Genomic DNA, 19,544 nt, shown 5'->3' on the forward strand with positions numbered 1-19,544 from the left:
GTATGGTGATAACAGAGGTACAACTTAGCCTCTGTCAGAAATGCCATGTTGTCTACAGTAAGGTCTAAAGAAAAGAAAATTTAAAGGTCTTTTGGATATCACATGTCACTATAAAATTGAGTTTCAAAGAATAATCTTTCTTTTTTTTAATTAATTTATTTATATTAATTGGAGCCTAATCGTTTTACAATATTGTGGTGGGTTTTGCCATAGTCTTTCTTAAAAATGATTGGTTTTTATATGTTTTCTCATGTAAAGCCTGCAGCTTAGTGTATCTTTTTCTGGATGAGTTCCGCCAATTTGTGTAATAGAGAATTTTTCATCTTTCCTTTGAACTTTAAAGTCGGGCACTCTTTCTCTCTCTGGTTAGGTACATCCGCTCTGAGAGGTCCATAATTCTAATTAACTTCTGCCTGTCTATCATCTCATCCAACATCCTCATCCTGGTTGGACAAACTCAGACACATAATAAGGTATGGTTGGTGATGATTTTGATTCTCTTTCTGTGTTTATGTTGTGACCTAAAGTTGCGTATTGATAATCTAAATGTTTTTTCTTAATAAAATGGGGAATTTCTGACAAAATTATTTTTAAAAGTAAAAATATCTTGTTCTGAATAAAAGTATTATGTATTCCAGTGTAGAAATACATGCTTTTGACTTAATTTCTTGGGGATTGAGAGGCTGTTTATAATAGTAGAAATATGTGTTTATTAAACATTATATCAAAGCTCTATGAGTTCAAAACTTTGAAACATCAAAAGCACGAATTTTTAATTCATTATCCTAATTGTAATAAGATTTCCTGTGTTTTGGCCTAATTGATTAACATTTTGATTCCTAAATTCAGATGTAAATTGCTAACAAGTGTAACATAGCTCTCGAAAATCCACTAAAAAGCTTTTTTAGACAATAATCGAAGAGAACATTAGGTGAAAATGACTCTACATGTTATGCCCTTCAAAAAAATTTAACCAAAAAGTAGTTTTACACTTAAACAGTATTGTAGTTCTTTAACTGAATAATCATTTTCAGCAGAATGTAAAAATGTATGACTTGAGTTAAATAACTGTGTGTTTTGAGGAATGATTGTCAGTCTTTTTACAATATGACTTTGAAATACATTCCAAGAAACCACTAATAGAAATCTTAAATTAAATGGCCATAATCTCAAAGAAATTATGTTGAAAAATGCTTTGATAATATTTGTCAATTTGGGCCTGTTCTTAATTTTTTTCAAATACTAAGGTCAATAATTGAATTTTTTCCCTATACCCTGTTATTCTTGGAACATCCAATATACTTTTCAATTGGTTCTTTTAATATATTAGGTATTTGTAGGACAGATATCAACATCAGAAAATTATAGATAGTTTTATTATTTTACTAAACTTGCACTCCTCAGAATCTGATTCCCACCCAAAGGATCTGATTTTGGGTCTTGAGAGTCCTGGAAAACTACTTAGATGATTCTGATGAAGATTTGTTTTGACCTGTATTCTGTCTGGGCTGCAGGAAGACTGGAAGACAGTGAAGGGTCAGACAAACAAAACAGGGAACAGCAGTAAGCGTCCAGAAAGGGGCCCTGCAGAAGTAAAAGGCGCATCCACCTTTCATGTATCTGAGTGCCTAGGGTTTATTCCCCCTGCCCCATTTCTTTCCTTTGATGAGATAAGAAAATGCAAAGTTTATTAAAATATATTTCAGGTCTCCCTTCTGACTGTTAAACATAAGTTTGCAAAGAAAGGCACCGGAAAAGGAAAGTCAGACAGAAAGGCCAGAGTGAGGAAGGTGCAGTTGAAACTGAGAGGAGAAAGAAGTGTGAGTCCCAGCCAAGGGGACGCTGGGCGCCACAGGGCAGTGGGGTGGGCTCAAACTAGCTGGGGAGGAAAGGAGAGAGGGGCAGTGAGGGGGAAGGGTGCGGGTGTAGCGTGGGAGACACCCGCCCCCCAGGGGCCTGGAAGTCAAGTAGGGTGAAAGTCCTCAGTCGTGCCCGACTCTGCGAATCCATGGAATTCTCCAGGCCAGAATGCTGGAGTGGGTAGCCTTTCCCTTTTCCAGGGGATCCTCCCAACCCAGGGATTGAACCCAGGTCTCCCACATTCTGGGCGGATTCTTTACCAGCTGAGCCACCAGGGAAGCCCAAGAATACTGAGCAGGCAGTCATCGCCCACATCACCCCTGTTCTTACTGTTCCCTGAGCAGGATCTTAGAAGAACTCCTGTACTTGTTCTCACCTGGTCATAATTCTTTTAACTCTTCATCTTTGACCCTCCCTGCAAAAGGAGAGTTTCCCTCTGAAGCAGAAGTCACCTACTGGATCTGGGCACCAGAAAAAGTTGAGCTAGAGTTAGCTTTAGCTGGTGGTTGAAGTTGGTTTTTTTTCCCCACCAAAGCCTCCCTTTCTGTCATGTTTTACCCTCCAAACACTCTTATTTCCCAACATCATGGTCTTCCTTAGGAAATATGCTGTAAAAACTTTTATACTATGTGCCAAAGTTTTTACAAGTTCTGAGCCAAATGGTTTGACTAGTAGAATTTCCCACGAGGTTTTCTACATGTTGTAATGGCTATTGTCTATGTCTTTTGGATCATTGCTGTACAATACAAAGACAATGTTGGCCACACATGCCTGCTACCTATCTGATAGTGATATGTTAGTGGCCACTTTAAAGTCAGTAAAAATAAATAAGCCAAATCAATTTTAATAATGTGTTTAACTCAGTATATCCAAAAGATGACCATTTTAACATATAAGTAACATTTTTAGATGTTAATACAATATTTTAAAACATTTTTTAATGAAGTGTTCAGAATCTGATTTGTATTTTATACTTATAGTACATCTCAGTTTGAACCCGGTGAATTTCAAGTGCTCAGTGGCTACATGTAGCAAGTGAGTCCTATGTTGAATAGGTCTAAATCATAGTAATACTTAGAAACTAGAGTAGTCTTGAGAAATTCCATTCTACTTGCCCATTTGGGCTTTTCCAGTTTCTCAATGTCCTGTTTTTTGGTTTTTAGTTAGAATGTCTTTTGGATATCTGTGATTATTATAACATCAAAGGCAAAATAAGACAAGTCTAATTTTACTTTTCATTTCTGATTATGCAGCATGACTGACATTGGGCTTGGTTTTAAAAAAAAAAAGTCAGCATAGTTTTGTTTTTGCAGAATAGGTTCTATGTGGTTTTGGGATCCTGGTGGTTCTGTTCCAGACAGACTGTGCTGATTTCTGTTCCTACAGTTGTTTATGCTTGTGGGGAGGAGCGGGTGGTAAGTGGTGGTGGTGATGAAGAAAATGAAAAATTATGGGTTTTTTTCTCATGCTATGTTAATTTTGCTTTATTAAGTCTGAGTAAATGATCTTCTTAGCTTAGGATAATCCACTATGGAGTGACGTTGAAAGAAAAATGTAACCCACTAGGATTTTATTCGTAATCACTCTCAACAAAATCAGGTTTCCAGGGGAAATAATTGTATATTTGATTATGATACACGTGCTGAATTCAATTTAATCGACCTCACTTTATTTTTTATGTGAAATAGCAGTTTGTGAAAAGCTATACCTGCTTCACTGTTATGAGATCAATGATTAAAAAAAAAGAAAACTTGCAAAATGAAATATCTGTATGAACTTATGATCTGTATAAACTTCAAAAGAATATTTTTAAAAAGTAATATATGATCAGTGAGTACAGTGTATTTTTTAGGTTGTGTGTAGGATCCCATCACTGCCCTGGGCATTTTGTAATTGATCAAATTCCTATCTTTTATTTCCCTGATAAGCTCTGACTAATGCTTTACCATTCCATACTTGGAAACATCTGAGAGGATTTCTTGATGAACAGGTTCTTTGGTATTGCCTCTGAGAGGTATCATGGGTAGTTTGTGTTGAAACTGGTATTTGATGCTGAGGTCCAGAATAGTTTTGAAGTGTCAGACTGTGATTTTTCTCTAAATTGCTTTCCGAATTATAATTGATTCAATTATCTCACTACTGAGTATCTCTGCCTTCTTTTGAGTTGGGATAGAAACAAGCTGAAATGATCCATTGTTTAAAATATGATGTATTCAAATCTTTGAACTATAGATTCAATTGCTGGCAGCAGAGAGAGGAATCAAATGCAATTTCTTATATCTCTTCTTAAAATGCAGTGATAAAATGTAATTATAACTGACTTCGTTGTATTTCAGGTTATCTCATAAAATGTCACTGCCCTTTGATTTCTTTGTGCATTTTAAATTTCAACCAGGATGTTCTTTTATCACTCAAATGTTGTTTATTTTTAGAATTTCCTTTGTACTTTAAAGTATGCAAATGTTTTCTGTTGAGCCATGTAGATTATTTTGGACCTAGTATTTTGGAAACATATTTTCAGAGAATAGTTTTTTTATCACAAAAATGTATACCTATCTTTTTCTAGAACACTTTGAGATGATTTATCTTATTAACCATTTCATAGCATTCTTTTCGGAGAAGGCAGTGGCACCCCACTCCAGTACTTTTGCCTGGAGAATCCCATGAACGGAGGAGCCTGGTAGGCTGCAGTCCATGGGGTCGCTAAGAGTCGGACTCGACTGAGTGACTTCACTTTCACTTTTCACTTTTCACTCTCATGCACTGGAGAAGGAAATGGCAACTCACTCCAGTGTTCTTGCCTGGAGAATCCCAGGGACGGGGGAGCCTGGTGGGCTGCCGTCTACGGGGTCACACAGAGTCAGACACGACTGAAGTGACTTAGCAGCAGCAGCAGCATTCTTTTTACTGATGGAAGCCAAAATTAGCAAAATTGTTATTTTGGTTAGATAGTAGTGAACACCCAAGAAGATTCTGAGAGAGCTTCTCCCCACAACCAAAAACTCAGTACCAGGTTATAATGAAAGCAAGCCAAGTCTAATTTCAATCAGACAGTCAGGTATTTATTAGATAAACATTTATTAGCAAATCAAGAGCAAAACCTGTTCTGTAAACATAGTTAAATTGTGGGTCTCTGTCATTTTAGATACTTTGATCACATCTTATAAGCACACTCCCTTGAGGTGGACAGAGCAACACTCTAGAAGCAGGCATCTGTGCCTTTAGTCAGCATCTTTCAATCAGGAATCCTCCTAACCCATTGTCTGGACTCAGTACACCTGGGGATAAAACTATGGGCCTCGTCTCTAAAAGGTACAGGATATAGGCACCAATGGAATCTTCCATTCAGTCCATTTAGATTAAGACATGTTTAGCTATAATATCTCATCTGCATATGTCGACTACCTTTATGTTCACCAAAGGGAAGCCACTGATACATCCACCATAATAATTGCCTAGACACTAGTTCATCAGTAAAAATCAGTCTTTTGTATTTAGCTCATAATTGAAGTGTTGACTGTGGATAGATCTACCCAAATCAAAAGGTCTTTCAGCTGACTCTGCTAGACTCTGGAGTATGACCCTTTCAAATACAAGGTCAGCTGAACACCTTGTTCTGTGCATTCCTAGACAGCTCCTAGAATTAAAGATTAAAATAACAGGCACCAATATAGTATCATACCAAGAACACCAATGCGTTATAAAATAAATTACAGACATCCTGAATAGACATCCTTATTCTAAAAAATAATAGTTAAATGTAAGAGGGTGAAGATACATACTAACTTTAATCCCAGGAGATCTAGGAGACTTAGCAAAAGTTCTCATTGACAGGTCAAGGGAAACTTCACAAATTATTTCAGATATGCAGACACATCTTTATCACTCTTTGGAAGGAATTTCTCTCATAGTTCTTTATGTTTGGGCCACTGAATTACATAATAAGCCGTGTCTTTTAATTCAGTCTTGAGAAAAATACAAAAACTGTGTTGGAGCAGTTTTTAAAAGTCACAAACTGTACACAGTTTTCTTCCTACATTTGGTGCTTACTGCACCTTTATCAATGTTGTCATATTTTTGTTATATAGTTTGTGTAGAGATAATCAGTAAAACTGAGCCAAACTAGAAGGCTGTGATTATTTTAATGGAAGATGTCTTTGAATTGTCAGAATTGTGTTCTTCTAAAATAAAGTCTTGAATTTTAATACTTTCATTGGTTGACGCGCTCCCTAATTCAGCCATTTCTCCCATGGCCGCCTTTTGCCAGAGACCCACATTCTTCACGCGTTTACTTCCGTGCTTGCCCTCTGAATGTATACGTGTTCAGCTTCTGGGGAGGAATATTGACTGTGTGTTTTCATCCACCAATCTGTCTCTCCTGCTACCCTCTGAAACAGTCTGCCCATCCTTAGGTCAGAGCTCTCCAGGTTTCCCTGGAGACATCCATCTCTTTGGGGTAAAAGTAAAGATCAGGCATTTTAAGCCAGAGGGACCCAAGCACGCTACCTCTCCTGCTTTCTATTTCTGTGATCTTGGGCTCGATACACCTTAGCTTCTTCTCAGTATCTCCCTTATGGTATTTCTGTCAAGGTTACATGACTGTATATATGAGGCACTTTGTAAGACTCCTTAAACAGTTGCTGTGATCATAGTGATGGTGACGATGATGACTCATGGACATACATTGGAGCTTCATATAGCCTTGTGTCAAATTTTCTGTTCACCACTGAATTCCCCCGTTTTGTCTCCACCCCACACTCAAACACATTATATAGAAATGTATGTGTTTTATACAATATAAACTGTATGTGTTTTCTGTCCTCTCCAACCCAGCTACATGTGTTGGAACTCTTGAGAGTTATCTCCTTCTCCCTCACTTGGTAAATCGAATAAACCAGGCCTGGGCCAGGTGTACCCTCACCTATTTCTCAAATCCAGATGTTTGCCTCCATCAGCTACGAATCACTTTCACTAGTCTACTGCTTCCAGCATCATTAACCCCACTCTTTACCTTGTAACACAGGTCATGGAGCTAAAAGTGAAATCTGACCACTCCACTGCCTTGGACAAATATTTGTTATTGTCTCACTTACTACAGAAGTGATTTTCAAACTCTGCTCAGACACAAGAAATGAGCATGTTTTATTTATCTATGAAGGTTTCTAGTCACTGATTTTCTTGCATTAATATGTTGGGGCTCAGGAATAAATTGTATTCAGAAATAGCTCTGCAGTTTATCAAACTTGAGAAATGCTAAACATGACCTAGGCTGACCTTTCCATTTTTGCTCTACTTTATTGACTTTTGTTTTATCACAGTAGCAGTACCAATCTACTTATAGTTCATCAGAATCATGGAGGTAGCTTATTTCTTGCTTTCCCCCCTACTTGGAACACTGTTACTCCCCTGCACCCCATCCGATTTCCAAAACATCTTCCTCTGACTCGTACTCATCCTTTGATACTCTTCCTCCTGTGGGAAGTCCTTCACTGTCCTTCACAGTTAGGTTCACCAGCTCTGAGACTCTGTAATTCCTGGTGCAAGACTGCTATCTTGTACTCTATTACCTGTTTCCAGCCAGGTTATCCACTTCTTAGGGCAAGGCTGGGTTATATTCATTCTTAAATTCACTGACAACATAGGACCTAAGTACAGCAAATATCTAATAGACCTTTATTGAATGAATGAGTAAATGCATTTATTTGAATTCATCAGTTAGGCTTGTATCTATGGAGCTAATAGCTGTGGTTAGTTTTACGAGGATCAGGGTCCCTGACTCTAGACAGAATCTAGGCCAACATGGTGAACAAGACTATTTTCTTAAGGCCCGATTTAAGCTCCAAGTGATTGATGACTTACTTTAAAGGCAATCTGGTTTCTGGGTTTTAGTTAAAGAAACTCTGAAAGCCCACAAATGTGAATATTCTCACTTGAGAAGTCATGTAAAATAATGTTTTCATCCTTCAAAAGAAATGTGCTTTTTCATAATTTCACTCATAGAAGTCACTTCCTGCCAAGAATGTCCCAAATGCCAGTCTATTTTGTCTCAAATTTGTTTGTGATCTCTGTGGCTGAGGTCAAAGCTTCTTATTTAGATTTTTTTAAATACCATTTATTGACTTGCTATGATGTTTGTAAAAGGATTTGGATGTAGTAAGCTTACATGTGATTCATTTGAGTCCATTTTGAGATATCTTACTCACTCTACCAGGATTCTCCTGGGCTCCTGAAAACCATTAGACCGCGGAACTGAAGAGTAGGTTAGTTTCCTGATTTCCTCTGGCTCCTGGCAGTCAGGTTTATTGTATCCTGTTGGTGTGGGGTTCACAGAGTGGAGGCAGTGGGATTAGAGAGACTCTCTTGACCCACTTCAACCTTCTTATCCCATGACTCTATGGTTCCAGTTTTGTGTGTTATGAGCCAAGGATCACATTGGCGAAGTCAACTTCAACACAGAGCAAAAGATCAATGTGAAGAATGGGTTTGGAACAAGCACCGGAGATGAAAGAGGAATAATTTGACAATAAGGAGTGACTCAAATGGTTGCAGTATCAGAAAGCAGATTATCTTGAAGGACAAGGAAGCCAGTTTGGACATTCAATTTGTGTTCTTGGGTCAGTCTCCAGAGCTGGACAAAACTCCCCAAGAAATAATCAGGGAGACTTGTGTGCTGGCAGGGCTTTGGAGAGTGTCAAACATACTCCAGCTATTTCTGCTCATTTATTCTTAGGCAGTTGTACAGAAATATTTTCCAGATAACCTAGAAACTCCTCAAATTGGCCAATCACTGGTGTCTATCCCAGCCATCCCACCTTAGACCTGGCTTTCATGATTTCTAGTTCTAGAATGCTAGAACATTCTTCTTGCTTTGGTCTGCTCACTTAGCCTTTGTTTGTATTAACATATTACTATGCAAAAGTTCCTAAATGTAAAGGAAAAGCAAGCACCCACCCGATTAAGTCTTTCTCCTAACTCTACAGTGGGTCTGTAGGACTCATGAGGTTAACCCCACATTCTGAACATTACACACATTCAGAGCTGCTTCTAGTATGTAAACTGGATTTGTAGGACATAAAAAAGGGCACTCTTTCTGGGCTGATGAGTTATGAAAGCACTCATGTCTCTCCAGGCTGAGATGGCCTCCAGCAGAGCATCTGGCCTCCTACATCTGCTCTCTGGCCCGCTCTGCAGGCCCATTTCTGTGCTTCCCGGAGCACCCTAGCCCATGTGCACTGGACCCATCCTTGCCTCTGTGCTTACTCTTCACTTTGCCTGATAAAACTCCTACTGCCCTCTGGAAGTTGGTAAATCATCCTTGTGTAGCCCTGCAACACCTCCATAGCATGTGGCGGAAAGTCAGTGAACATATTAGTCACTCAGTCATGCCTATCTCTTTGTGCCCAGCTCCTCTGTCCATAGCGTTCTCCAGGCAAAAATACTGGAGTAGTATCCCTTCTCCAGGGCATCTTCCTGACCTGCGGATTGAACCCAGGTCTCCTGCACTGCAGGCATATTCTTTACCTTCTGAGTCACCAGGGAAGCCCTAGCATGTGGTATATACATACCTCTGTATTTAGCACCAACAACATTATTCTATAACTTTAATTTACTGATCGACTTTGCCCACTCACCGTGAGACCACTAGTATTAGTACTTGTTTAAACGTGGTATGGAATCAATAAATGTTGAATGAATGAAGCTGTGGCTCTATCTATGAAATGAGGGGTCACATAACAGCAGTAAAGTCACTTGTACATTGGGGGAGTTATTTGGAATAATTTCAGCCTAGATCAGTTTTTATGTTTTTGTTGTTTTATGATGAGAGAAAGAGCTTGAGAAAAATACTAAAGGCTTGTTCTGAGACCTTTCTTTGATAAGAGATGATTAGTTGAATCATATTTTAAGGACCTTGTGGCTCAACAGTAGGGCATCTGACTCCAGGTGCCCTGGAGTCATCTGTTTTCTATTCAATTTTTAATTTGTTTTTGATAAATTTGGGTTTTTTGTTTTTGTTTGTTTGTTTGTTTTTGGAGGGGGAGACATATCATGGCTGATAATACTGGGTTGTATATTCTTTTGATATACTAGCCTTGCATACATGGAAAATAAATAATTTGGGAGTTCCCTGACATTCTGAATCTCATCTACTTTTTGGTTTAAAGGTCATATGATTTACAATAAGCAATGCCAAGTTCTCCAGTGATTAGAGAATGGCAAGGCAGTAGGAAACAGATTGTGATTAAGTCTCAAATAATCTTAGAAATGACTTGGTTCCACATTCCTACAGTGTCCTCTCTCCAAAGAGAGCTAAAATATTTTGCAAAATATTGGGGCAGCTTATAGTACTATGGTTTGCTGTCAATGTTTTTTTTTTTTTTTTTTTTTGGTGCTTACTTGGAAATTTTTTTTATTTAAGTATGGTTGATATACACCATTAGGAAAGTTTCAAGCATTCAACATACTGACTCACAATTTTTGAAGATTATTCTCCATTTACAGTTATTATAAAATATTGGCTATATTCCCCGTGTGGTATAATGTATCCTTGTAGTTAAGTTTATACATTGCAGTTTGTACCTTCAAGTGCTCTACCCTTTTTTTGCCCCCCGTTCATTCCTTCTCTCTAGTAGTAACCTCTAGTTTGTTTTCTACATCTGTGACTCTGCTTCTATTTTGTTATAGTCATTGGTTTATTTTATTCTTTAGATTCCACATATAAGTGATATCATATAGTATTTGTCTTTCTCTGTGTAACATTTCACTTAGCATAATATGCTAAGTCCATCCATGTTATTGCAAATGGTATTATTTCATTCTTTTTATGGCTTTTTCATTATTTCATTCTTTTGTAATTCTGTGTGTGTAATTATGTGTGTGTGTATATATATACACACACATATACACATATACATATATATACATATATATATACACACATGCACTGCATCTTCCTAGGTTAGTCGTCTGTTGACGAGCACTGGGGTTGCTTCCATATCTTGGCTATTAGAAATAGTGCTGCTCTGAACATTGTGGTACTTGTATCTTTTCTCCAGATATGCCCATTGAGTGGAATTGCTGGATCATATGGTAACTCTATTTTTAGTTTTCTGAGGGACCTGTATACTGCTCTGCATAGTGGCTGCAGCAATTTGCATTCCCACCAACCATGTACAAGGATTCCTTTCCTCCCATCCTTGGCAACATTTGTTATTTATGGTTTTTAAATGATGACCGTAAGTCAGATTTTAACTTGACGCTGAGTTATCTAAGAGAGAATTTGAGATGTTGAATGATTTTCCAAAAGTACGACAAAAGGTTAAAGATTGTCTGTTTTTATCTCCTAGAATCAAACCAGCAGATGAATAACAAGTTTATCCCAATGTATGATTTTTTCACTTTCCCTCTTCTTGGTACATAACGTGAAATGGTCAGAAATTTGTCTAATGTCAACACGAGAACTGTGTTGTATCTTTATGACTGATAATGTTTATGAGAATTCTGAATACATCCCAAAGTACTAAAAAAATGACCCCTTAAAATGAACCATTTTAAATCACATTCTCACAAAAGTGAAAGTCCCTTGAGATAAGATGATAACAAATTTTTCAGTATTCTGTTATGCTAACTCTGTGTCCAAAGAGAACTTCTTTCATAAATAATTCAGAATCTAATTCAAAGGTTTGTAAGTCTGGAAGGTAAAGGGCCATGTGATAAATATTTGGGACTTTGTGAGCCATGTACCCTCCACCACAACTCTTAGCATAGCTGTTGTAGCTCAAAAACTACATCAACATGTGCATTAGGACATGGATGTGGTGGATTCGGCATGAAGTCATCGTTTGCTGACTGTGGGCAATTTGGGTTTTCTAGAAGCATCTACCGTACAAGTGAATGGAAGAACTACAATGTCAGCTGAGGCTAATCCATTTTTAGGCTGATACTTTTATGTAAAAATGACCTTCAGTTCTGAATCTCCACCTGCAGAACTAGAACAGGAGAGTTTTGACAGTTTTTGAAAAGGCTTCTGCAGAGATAAAGGAGGGGAAAGCACTTTGAATTCCTTCTTTGGAGCAATGACTAAACCCAGAGTTTCTTCACATATGGTGACTATTGGTTACCAGTATATACAAAATTAGAATGAAATGTGAATCAAATCACTCTCAACCAACCAGGACCTTTTATGAATTGAAGAAGCTGAAAGCAGCTAACAGTCGCCTGTGCATCAGGCAACAAAGCTAGCTTTTTGTAAAAGAAAGCTTCTTACAGTACAGCAATAAGTAGTAAAGCCCCTTTTAAAGAGTGTCTCTTATCTGACAGTCTTGGGCATAAAGGTAACAGCTGACACAGGAAGGAGGGATGGCAGAGTCCAGCTAATCCCACTGAATTCAACCATAAATGGCCTTTTTCACCTCCCAGCCTCTGGTCCTCACTCTAGCCTAAAAATTGAATAATTATTATGTATATTAGATCATAAGCATTACTATAGCAAAACTTAGAACTAAAGCACAAGCACTAATGCCTCTTACCAGAAAAACATGAATGCATTTGAAGATTAAACTTCTTTTGTGATGCTAGTTGGCTCATTTAAAATCTTAAGCCTTAAAAAAATGAATTAGGCATATGACTGAGTTGCATTTAGGTTCTAACTATGAAATTTAAGATTTATGACATTCAAAATGCATAAATTAAAATATTTATAGTTATCTAGGCTGCTAGCAAACTAAAAAATTAAAGTTTCAACTATAATGTAAAGAAGAAATCATTAGCTTAAGCAGTAGAACTGTATGATAAAATGATCATTTTAATAACATATAATATTAAATTATATGTGAAATTAAATTTCAATTCGCAAATATTCATGATGAGGACCTGGATATATGTTCTATGTCAAACTATAATACACGTAGTTCTTGCATATCTCTATAGATGTGTCTGTGGTAGATGACCCATAGGACTATAAAGAATTTTGAATGAATCTTATCGGTGTCTATTTTACATTCTTATTGTTAATTAAATTCTATTTGTATTTTAAAATGATTTTTCCTAATAGAAAAGAATGACGTATATTACTTTAACAACATCTAAATTGGTTCTGGTTTTCTGCTTTTTTTACTGAAACAGATACTTACTTTTGTTTCTTTTTATTAAAAATAAAAGCATCTGTTTCTCTGTTTAGAAACTTTTATTATGTATTTTCATAATTTCTGAAAGAAAGCTACAAAATGAATCCTGTATACCAAAGGAAGAGCACCTTTTGTAAGATGAAATTGCTGTGAAACAAATTCCCTCCAATTTAATGGCCCTACAACAAAGAATTATTTGCCATCCTCCCAGTTTCTGAGTAACAAATTTGGGCATGACGTAAGTGGGCCGGCTTTCCCTGATAGCTCAGTTGGTAAAGAATCTGCCTGCAATGCAGGAGACCCAGTTCAATTCCTGGGTCGGGAATATCCCCTGGAGAAGAGACAGGCCACTCCAGTATTCTGGCCTGGAGAATTCCATCGACTGTATAGCCCATGGGGTCCCAAAGAGTCAGACACGACTAAGTGACTTTCACTTTCACTCAGTGGGCCACTGTGCTCAGCCTCTGTCCTGGGGCTGCAGTCAGACATGAGAGCCTCGGTCATCTGGAGGCTGCCTGGCTGGAGGACATGCTGTGAGTTGGCTCGTCCCTGCAGGTGGAGTGGAAGCTTCCTTCATCCTCAGTCTTCAAGCTCTGTCACACACTGGCTCTGTGTCCTTTGTCCAGTTGCTTAACCGTTCTCCACACACCAGCCTCATGATGTTATAAAGTTGTAGATCAGACTGTGACACTTGTCTGCTTTAAATGCTTTGGCTAAGAAGTGACGCTTCTCTTCCAGTCCTGGCCCAGTGGCCCGCAGGCCACTCACACGCCTTCACCTCTGTCTGCGGGGCCTGCCCTTGCTCTCTTGCTGTCTCGGGGCTGGGTCCCTACCCTTCTCTCGGCCTCTCACTCCTGGACCAGCTGAGCAAACCGACAGAGGGCTACAGCTCACATCTAACCTGTTCAGAGACCTTCCCTAGAATGCCAGTCCTCAACCCAGAACACTCTCACGTTTTCTTCTTGCTCATTTATTTTTTTCCTTCACTGTAGTACAGTTGCTCAGTGCTCTTTTGAAGGAGCTCATTATTTTTCTTCATCATAATCACTATGACTGGTCATCTTATCTTTCCGTAAGAAGGGAGGGGACATCGTTTACTGTGTAATCAGTGCCAGTATAGCACCCGCGACACAATAGCAGACACTTCTCGAATGTTCCTCAATGGATGGAAAGGAGGTCTAGCACTCCCTTCTAGAGTTGGGGATGGGACGTTATAGGGATCAAATAAAATGACACCTGAGACAATGTCTGGCAAACAGCGAGCTTTTACTTGAGGTGCCGTGTACATACAGTGAATGATGGAATGGGCGTTACTACCGACATGCATCAAGTAAGCAACACCACAGTCAGGACTGGAAACATTCCCCCCACCTGGAATGCTCTCTGCCTGCCTCCAACCACCTCTGCCAGAGGCCGCCATTGGTCTGGTTTCTGTCATCACACCTCAGTTTTGTCTGTTTTGAAAGTTCATGTAAATGGAATCTAAGAATGAGTGCCTTCCATTCAGCCCTTTTCCACTCATCTCAGTGTCTCTGAGCTGCATGTTGTGTGTATGAGGAGTTAGTTCTTTTATGTTGCTGAGTGTTATTCCATTGTGTGACTGAACCATGATTTTTTAACCCATTCTCCAATTAAGAGACATTTGGATTATTTCCAGCTTTAGTTTTTTTTTTTTTTTTTTAATAAAGCTGCTTTACATTTCCTATAAAAGCTTATGGACAGACAAGAATTTTCATTTCTCTTGGTTAAATACCTAGGAGTAGAATTGCTGGGTTAAAAAGAAGTAAAGTATTTTTTATTTCAATTTTATTGAAGTATATTTTATTTACAAGGCTGTGTTAATTTCAGGTGTGCAGCAAAGTTAATACATCTATCCATTTTTTCAGATTATTTTCTCATATATTTTACCACAGAATATTGATAAATTAGAGTTTTCTTTTTTAACAAAACAAAACTGCAGAACAGTTTTTAAAAATTGTTGTACCATTTCACACTGCACCAGCAGTCACGATAGTTCGTATTCACCCTTGTGAACATTTAAATTTACATCTTAATAAGTAGTAGCTTATTAAGAGCTTTTAGCTCTTTTTCATGTGCTTTTATGCCATTTTAGAGCCACTTCTGTGAAGTCTCTGAGTATTTCCTTCCTTTTAAAAATTGGATTGTGTTTTTATTATTGCTTTGTATGGAGAAGGCAATGGCACCCTATTCCAGTACTCTTGCCTGGAAAATCCCATGGATGGAGGAGCCTGGTAGGCTGCAGTCCATGGGGTCACAAAGAGTCGGACACAACTGCATGACTTCACTTTCACTTTTCACTTTCATGCATTGGAGAAGAAAATGGCAACCCACTCCAGTGTTCTTGCCTGGAGAATCCCAGGGACAGGGGAGCCTGGGGTCCCAAGAGTCGGATATAACTGAGCGACTAACATTTTCACTTTGGCGCTTTCCTGATGGTTCAGGCAGTAAAGAATCTGCCTGCAATGCAGGAGACCTGGGTATATTTTTTCACATATATGATATATATATAGATGCATATTATTTTATCTCAGTCTGTGGCTTGCCTTTGTATTTTACTAATGGCATCTTTTGCGAAGTTAAGTAGCTTTTAATGTTGTAAAGTCTAGTTTATCACATTTTTCTTTCATAGTTATTATTTTGTGAGTATTCTGTAAGAGATCCTTGTTTACTTCTCTAGGTCATAAAGATATTCTTCTAAATTATCTTCTGTGAACTTTATAGTCATAGCTTTTATATAGGTCTTTGGTACAACAAAATAATGTTTTTATATTATTTTGTACATATAGGGGTTGGAGTCCAGTTTTATTCTGTATGGATACCCAACTGTCTGGCACCGTCTGTTGAAAGGACTTTTCTTTTCCCTTTGAATTACTTTGGTACCTTTGTAGAAAATAAAATTATAGTAGGTCTGGAAATCAAAGTTTGAGTTCCCGAATTTCATTCCTTTTCAAGATTGTTTGTCTAATCTAGATCCTTTCCTAGATTTGCCTAATCCAGAAACTTTAAATATCCAAATACACTTTAGAATCAACATGTCAATTTCAACAACATGTCAATTTCAACAACAACAAAAAAGCTTGTCGTTTTGCTGGCATTGCACTGATGCTACTGGTTAATGTAGGAAAGAACCGGTATCTGCTTTCAGTGACTGTTATTAAATTAGTAGCAGTGGGTATGGATTGACTTCATGAGGCAGAATCATTGGGATTTTTTGACCAGTTGGATAGGATGTTGAGAAAGAAATTAGAGTTATAAACTGCAGTTTTGTTTTGGCTCTGATGTAATGTTCCTGTTTCAACGGGAGAAACATTTGAGAGGAACATAGGTCCATCGGGGGATCTGTGTCCTGCTCTAGGGAAAATATTCTTCTCCAACCAATTTTCCCCTTGCTTTTGTTCTTTAATCCTTCACTCTTTGGGGACTTTTCACTTGATTACTTCCTACATATGTTTTCTTTAAAATGTGGAGCATTTTCCTTCCAAGATGGCATCTGTTTTCATCAAAACATATGCAATTACAGACTGAATTTATCTTCTTTACATTTCCTGAGCTTGTTAATTACCAGCTGAGGCAAAATTGTGTCTAAGATCAAAAGTTCACAGACCACTTTGTCTTTAGGCATGAAGGCCTGTCTCTTGATGCCTTTTATGACTAGGCACAAAAAGTCTTTGCAGAGAATTAGAGAGTGAGCGTCTGTGTTCCCCTCCAGTGAGTGAGAGGCACAGTTTTGCACGGGAGCAAAGCAGTTCTCAGATTGAGGGGAAGAAAAGAGCATAATAAACAGAATCGGTGCCAAGCAGACCACCACCTTTCACTTCATTTCCAATGAATGAGAATAAGCTTAAAAATCCAGTAAGTGACTGTTCTGTCTGGAGACCATTGATGTTTTAAATTTCACTGACTGGGTTTTTTATTTGAAGTGTAGGTAATATTTTGCTATCTGACTTCCTTTAAATTGCCCAGCATCCGCATATTTGAAAATAGCCACTCTTTGTCTATTAATGCAAACATAATTAATGTTGTTATTCAAAAGGTAAAATAAGACAGTTACCCATGTATCATTAATAGGGCTTGCTCCTTCTTTCCTAATAAAGTGCAACCATGAGTGTGCCTGTTTTTTCCCAAATACTAGAAAGGACCTTGTGGAGTATAAATTGTGTTTTACAATGAGAAAGCCTTTTCTATTTTCCCCTCAGAGGCTGTTTCAGAGATACAGAAATAGGAATATGTAGCATAGCTATTTCTATGTTATCATTTTTCCTTTTGCTTTCTATATGGTCAAGAAAAAGTGATGCATTTTCTTTGATCATTAAATCCTACAGCTAAAAAACTCATAGTTATTTCCCAGATTTTCTTTGTTGAATATTTTTTGTTATTCAATAAGGGCATATGTTTTTTTTCCCCTGAAATGTGCGAAGATTCCATCTTGCACTCATTTGCATCAATGGCAGTCCTGCATCCAGCAGTCCTCTCATTTGGGGGTTTATTAACTATTGGTTGTAAGTAAAAAAGAAATGCCATCTGAAGTAAACAAAATACTGTTTACTTATTTTCACGACTTGCAAGCAGTGATAAACTCGATTGAAAACAAATGACAAAAATGCATTCCAAAGATGGGGGAAAAGTTAATTATTTTCCATTTTTGTCTGCTGATTATATTCAAGATTGAGTTGACTGGTCTGCTTTTGTGTCTCCAAAGGAGATGGTGTGATTTTTGTGAGCAAAGTGCATTTTCAGCATGCATTCTCCCCTGGATACCCACGTGTAATTTCTTGTGGTGATAATAGAGCTCAGCTATGCACATCAATTGTAGAAGGAAATGGCAACCCTCTCTAGTGTTCTTGCCTGGAGAATCCCAGGGACCGGGGAGCCTGGTGAGCTGCTGTCTATGGGGTCACACAGAGTCAGACACAACTGAAGTGACTTAGCAGTAGCAGCATGCACATCAAGGGAAAATGAGATTCTTTGGGGATTCACGCAATGCAACTCAAACAGTATCCTTAACGCCTGTTGGCAAATCTATCCATTTGTAGAGATGTGGTGATTAGCTTACAGTGGAGATTGCTGGAGTGTGTTTATGCCTCTTCCCCAGCCTCCAGTCAAGTCCAGCCATGAAGAGTATCCGAGCTGAGCCTCCAGGGCCCATTTGTTGGAAAAGAGGAGAATTTGAATGAAATCTCCATAGCTAGCAACATAAAGAAAATGCTCAGACTCCATTTTCAGAAATGGAATTGTATTCACAAGGAAGGAGAGAAAAGAGACAACTACTTCTGCTGGTAGAGAGAATTCTAAGATCAGTAAAGAACTTCTTGAGGATTACAGAACAACTACCAAGTTTCAGAGTTGAAAATATTGTTAATAGAGAAGAGTTTCTTTTTTATATTTTTAAATATAAAGAGTAATCCCACCCAGCCATGCTTATTTCTTATTCTTGGAACTTTAAGGGAACATGAATAAGATATAATTTTGGAGTCCTTTTCATAGAATGCCAGTTAAAGGAACAGGCTTCCCAGGTGGCACTAGTGGTAAAGAATCCACCTGCCAATGAAGGAGAAGCAAGAGGCATGAGTTCGATCCCTGGATCTGGAAGATCCTCTGAAGGAGGAAATGGCAACCCACTCCAGTGTTTTTGCTGAGAGAATCCCATGGATAGAGGAGCTGGTGGGCTGTGGTCCATGGGATCGTAAAAGAATCAGACACAACTGAGTCAGAAAAAAAATCAGACACAACTGAGGCTGAGCCACATAAGGGACAACTTGTCGACATACGGAATGTCTGCATGTTCAATCCACAGGTATATAGAAATGAAAAAAGTTGAGAATTATGCTGTGCTAAGTCATTTCAGTCATGTCCGACTCTGTGTGACCCCATAGACGGCAGCCCACCAGGCTCCCCCGTCCCTGGGATTCTCCAGGCAAGAACACTGGAGTGGGTTGCTATTTCCTTCTCCAATGCATGAAAGTGAAAAGTGAAAGTGAAGTCGCTCAGTCGTGTCCGACTCTTAGCGACCCCATGGACTGCAGCCTAACAGGCTCCTCCGTCCATGGGATTTCCAAGCAAGAGTACTGGAGTGGGGTGCCATTGCCTTCTCCATGAGAATTATGCAGAGTATGAAAATATTAAAGTAAATGCATTCAATAAAGTGAATATTATAAAGTCAATAAAAATAGGTTACCTTTATATGTCAAAAATATTAGATTTCACAACCATTTTTCAAAGACTAAACAGTATATAGTCCAGGGTCCCAATGTAGAAATTATTAAATTGTCATAATGGGATAAGCATTTAAAAGATGATTTATAAAGGGAAATATGTTTTTTAAACTTTTATATTGAAGTATAGTTGATTAACAGTTATGTTAGTTTCAGATATACAGCAAAGAGATTCGGTTTTATATATCTACACGTATCTATTACTTTCTCAAATTCTTTTCCTTTTTCGGCTATCACAGAATTTTGAGCAGAGTTTCCTATGCTATGCAGTAAGTCTTCTTCGTTGATTATCCATTTAAAATATACTAGAATGTACATGTCAGTCGCA

The 19,544-nt window shown here is 38.1% G+C and overlaps 1 protein-coding gene across 2 annotated transcripts in view; it reads left to right on the forward strand.

The window, feature by feature from the left end:
* ADGRB3 (adhesion G protein-coupled receptor B3) overlaps positions 1-19,544 on the forward strand; it is an 881,695-nt gene that overhangs the window by 716,658 nt on the left and 145,493 nt on the right. For both annotated transcript variants that reach the window (XM_061427126.1, XM_061427127.1), the window contains exon 20: positions 371-473. In XM_061427126.1, the coding sequence (XP_061283110.1) occupies positions 371-473 (103 nt within the window). The remainder of the gene's footprint in view (positions 1-370; positions 474-19,544) is intronic.

The sequence above is a fragment of the Bos javanicus genome, chromosome 9 (assembly GCF_032452875.1).
Source record: "Bos javanicus breed banteng chromosome 9, ARS-OSU_banteng_1.0, whole genome shotgun sequence".
In the NCBI taxonomy this organism is placed as follows: domain Eukaryota; kingdom Metazoa; phylum Chordata; class Mammalia; order Artiodactyla; family Bovidae; genus Bos; species Bos javanicus.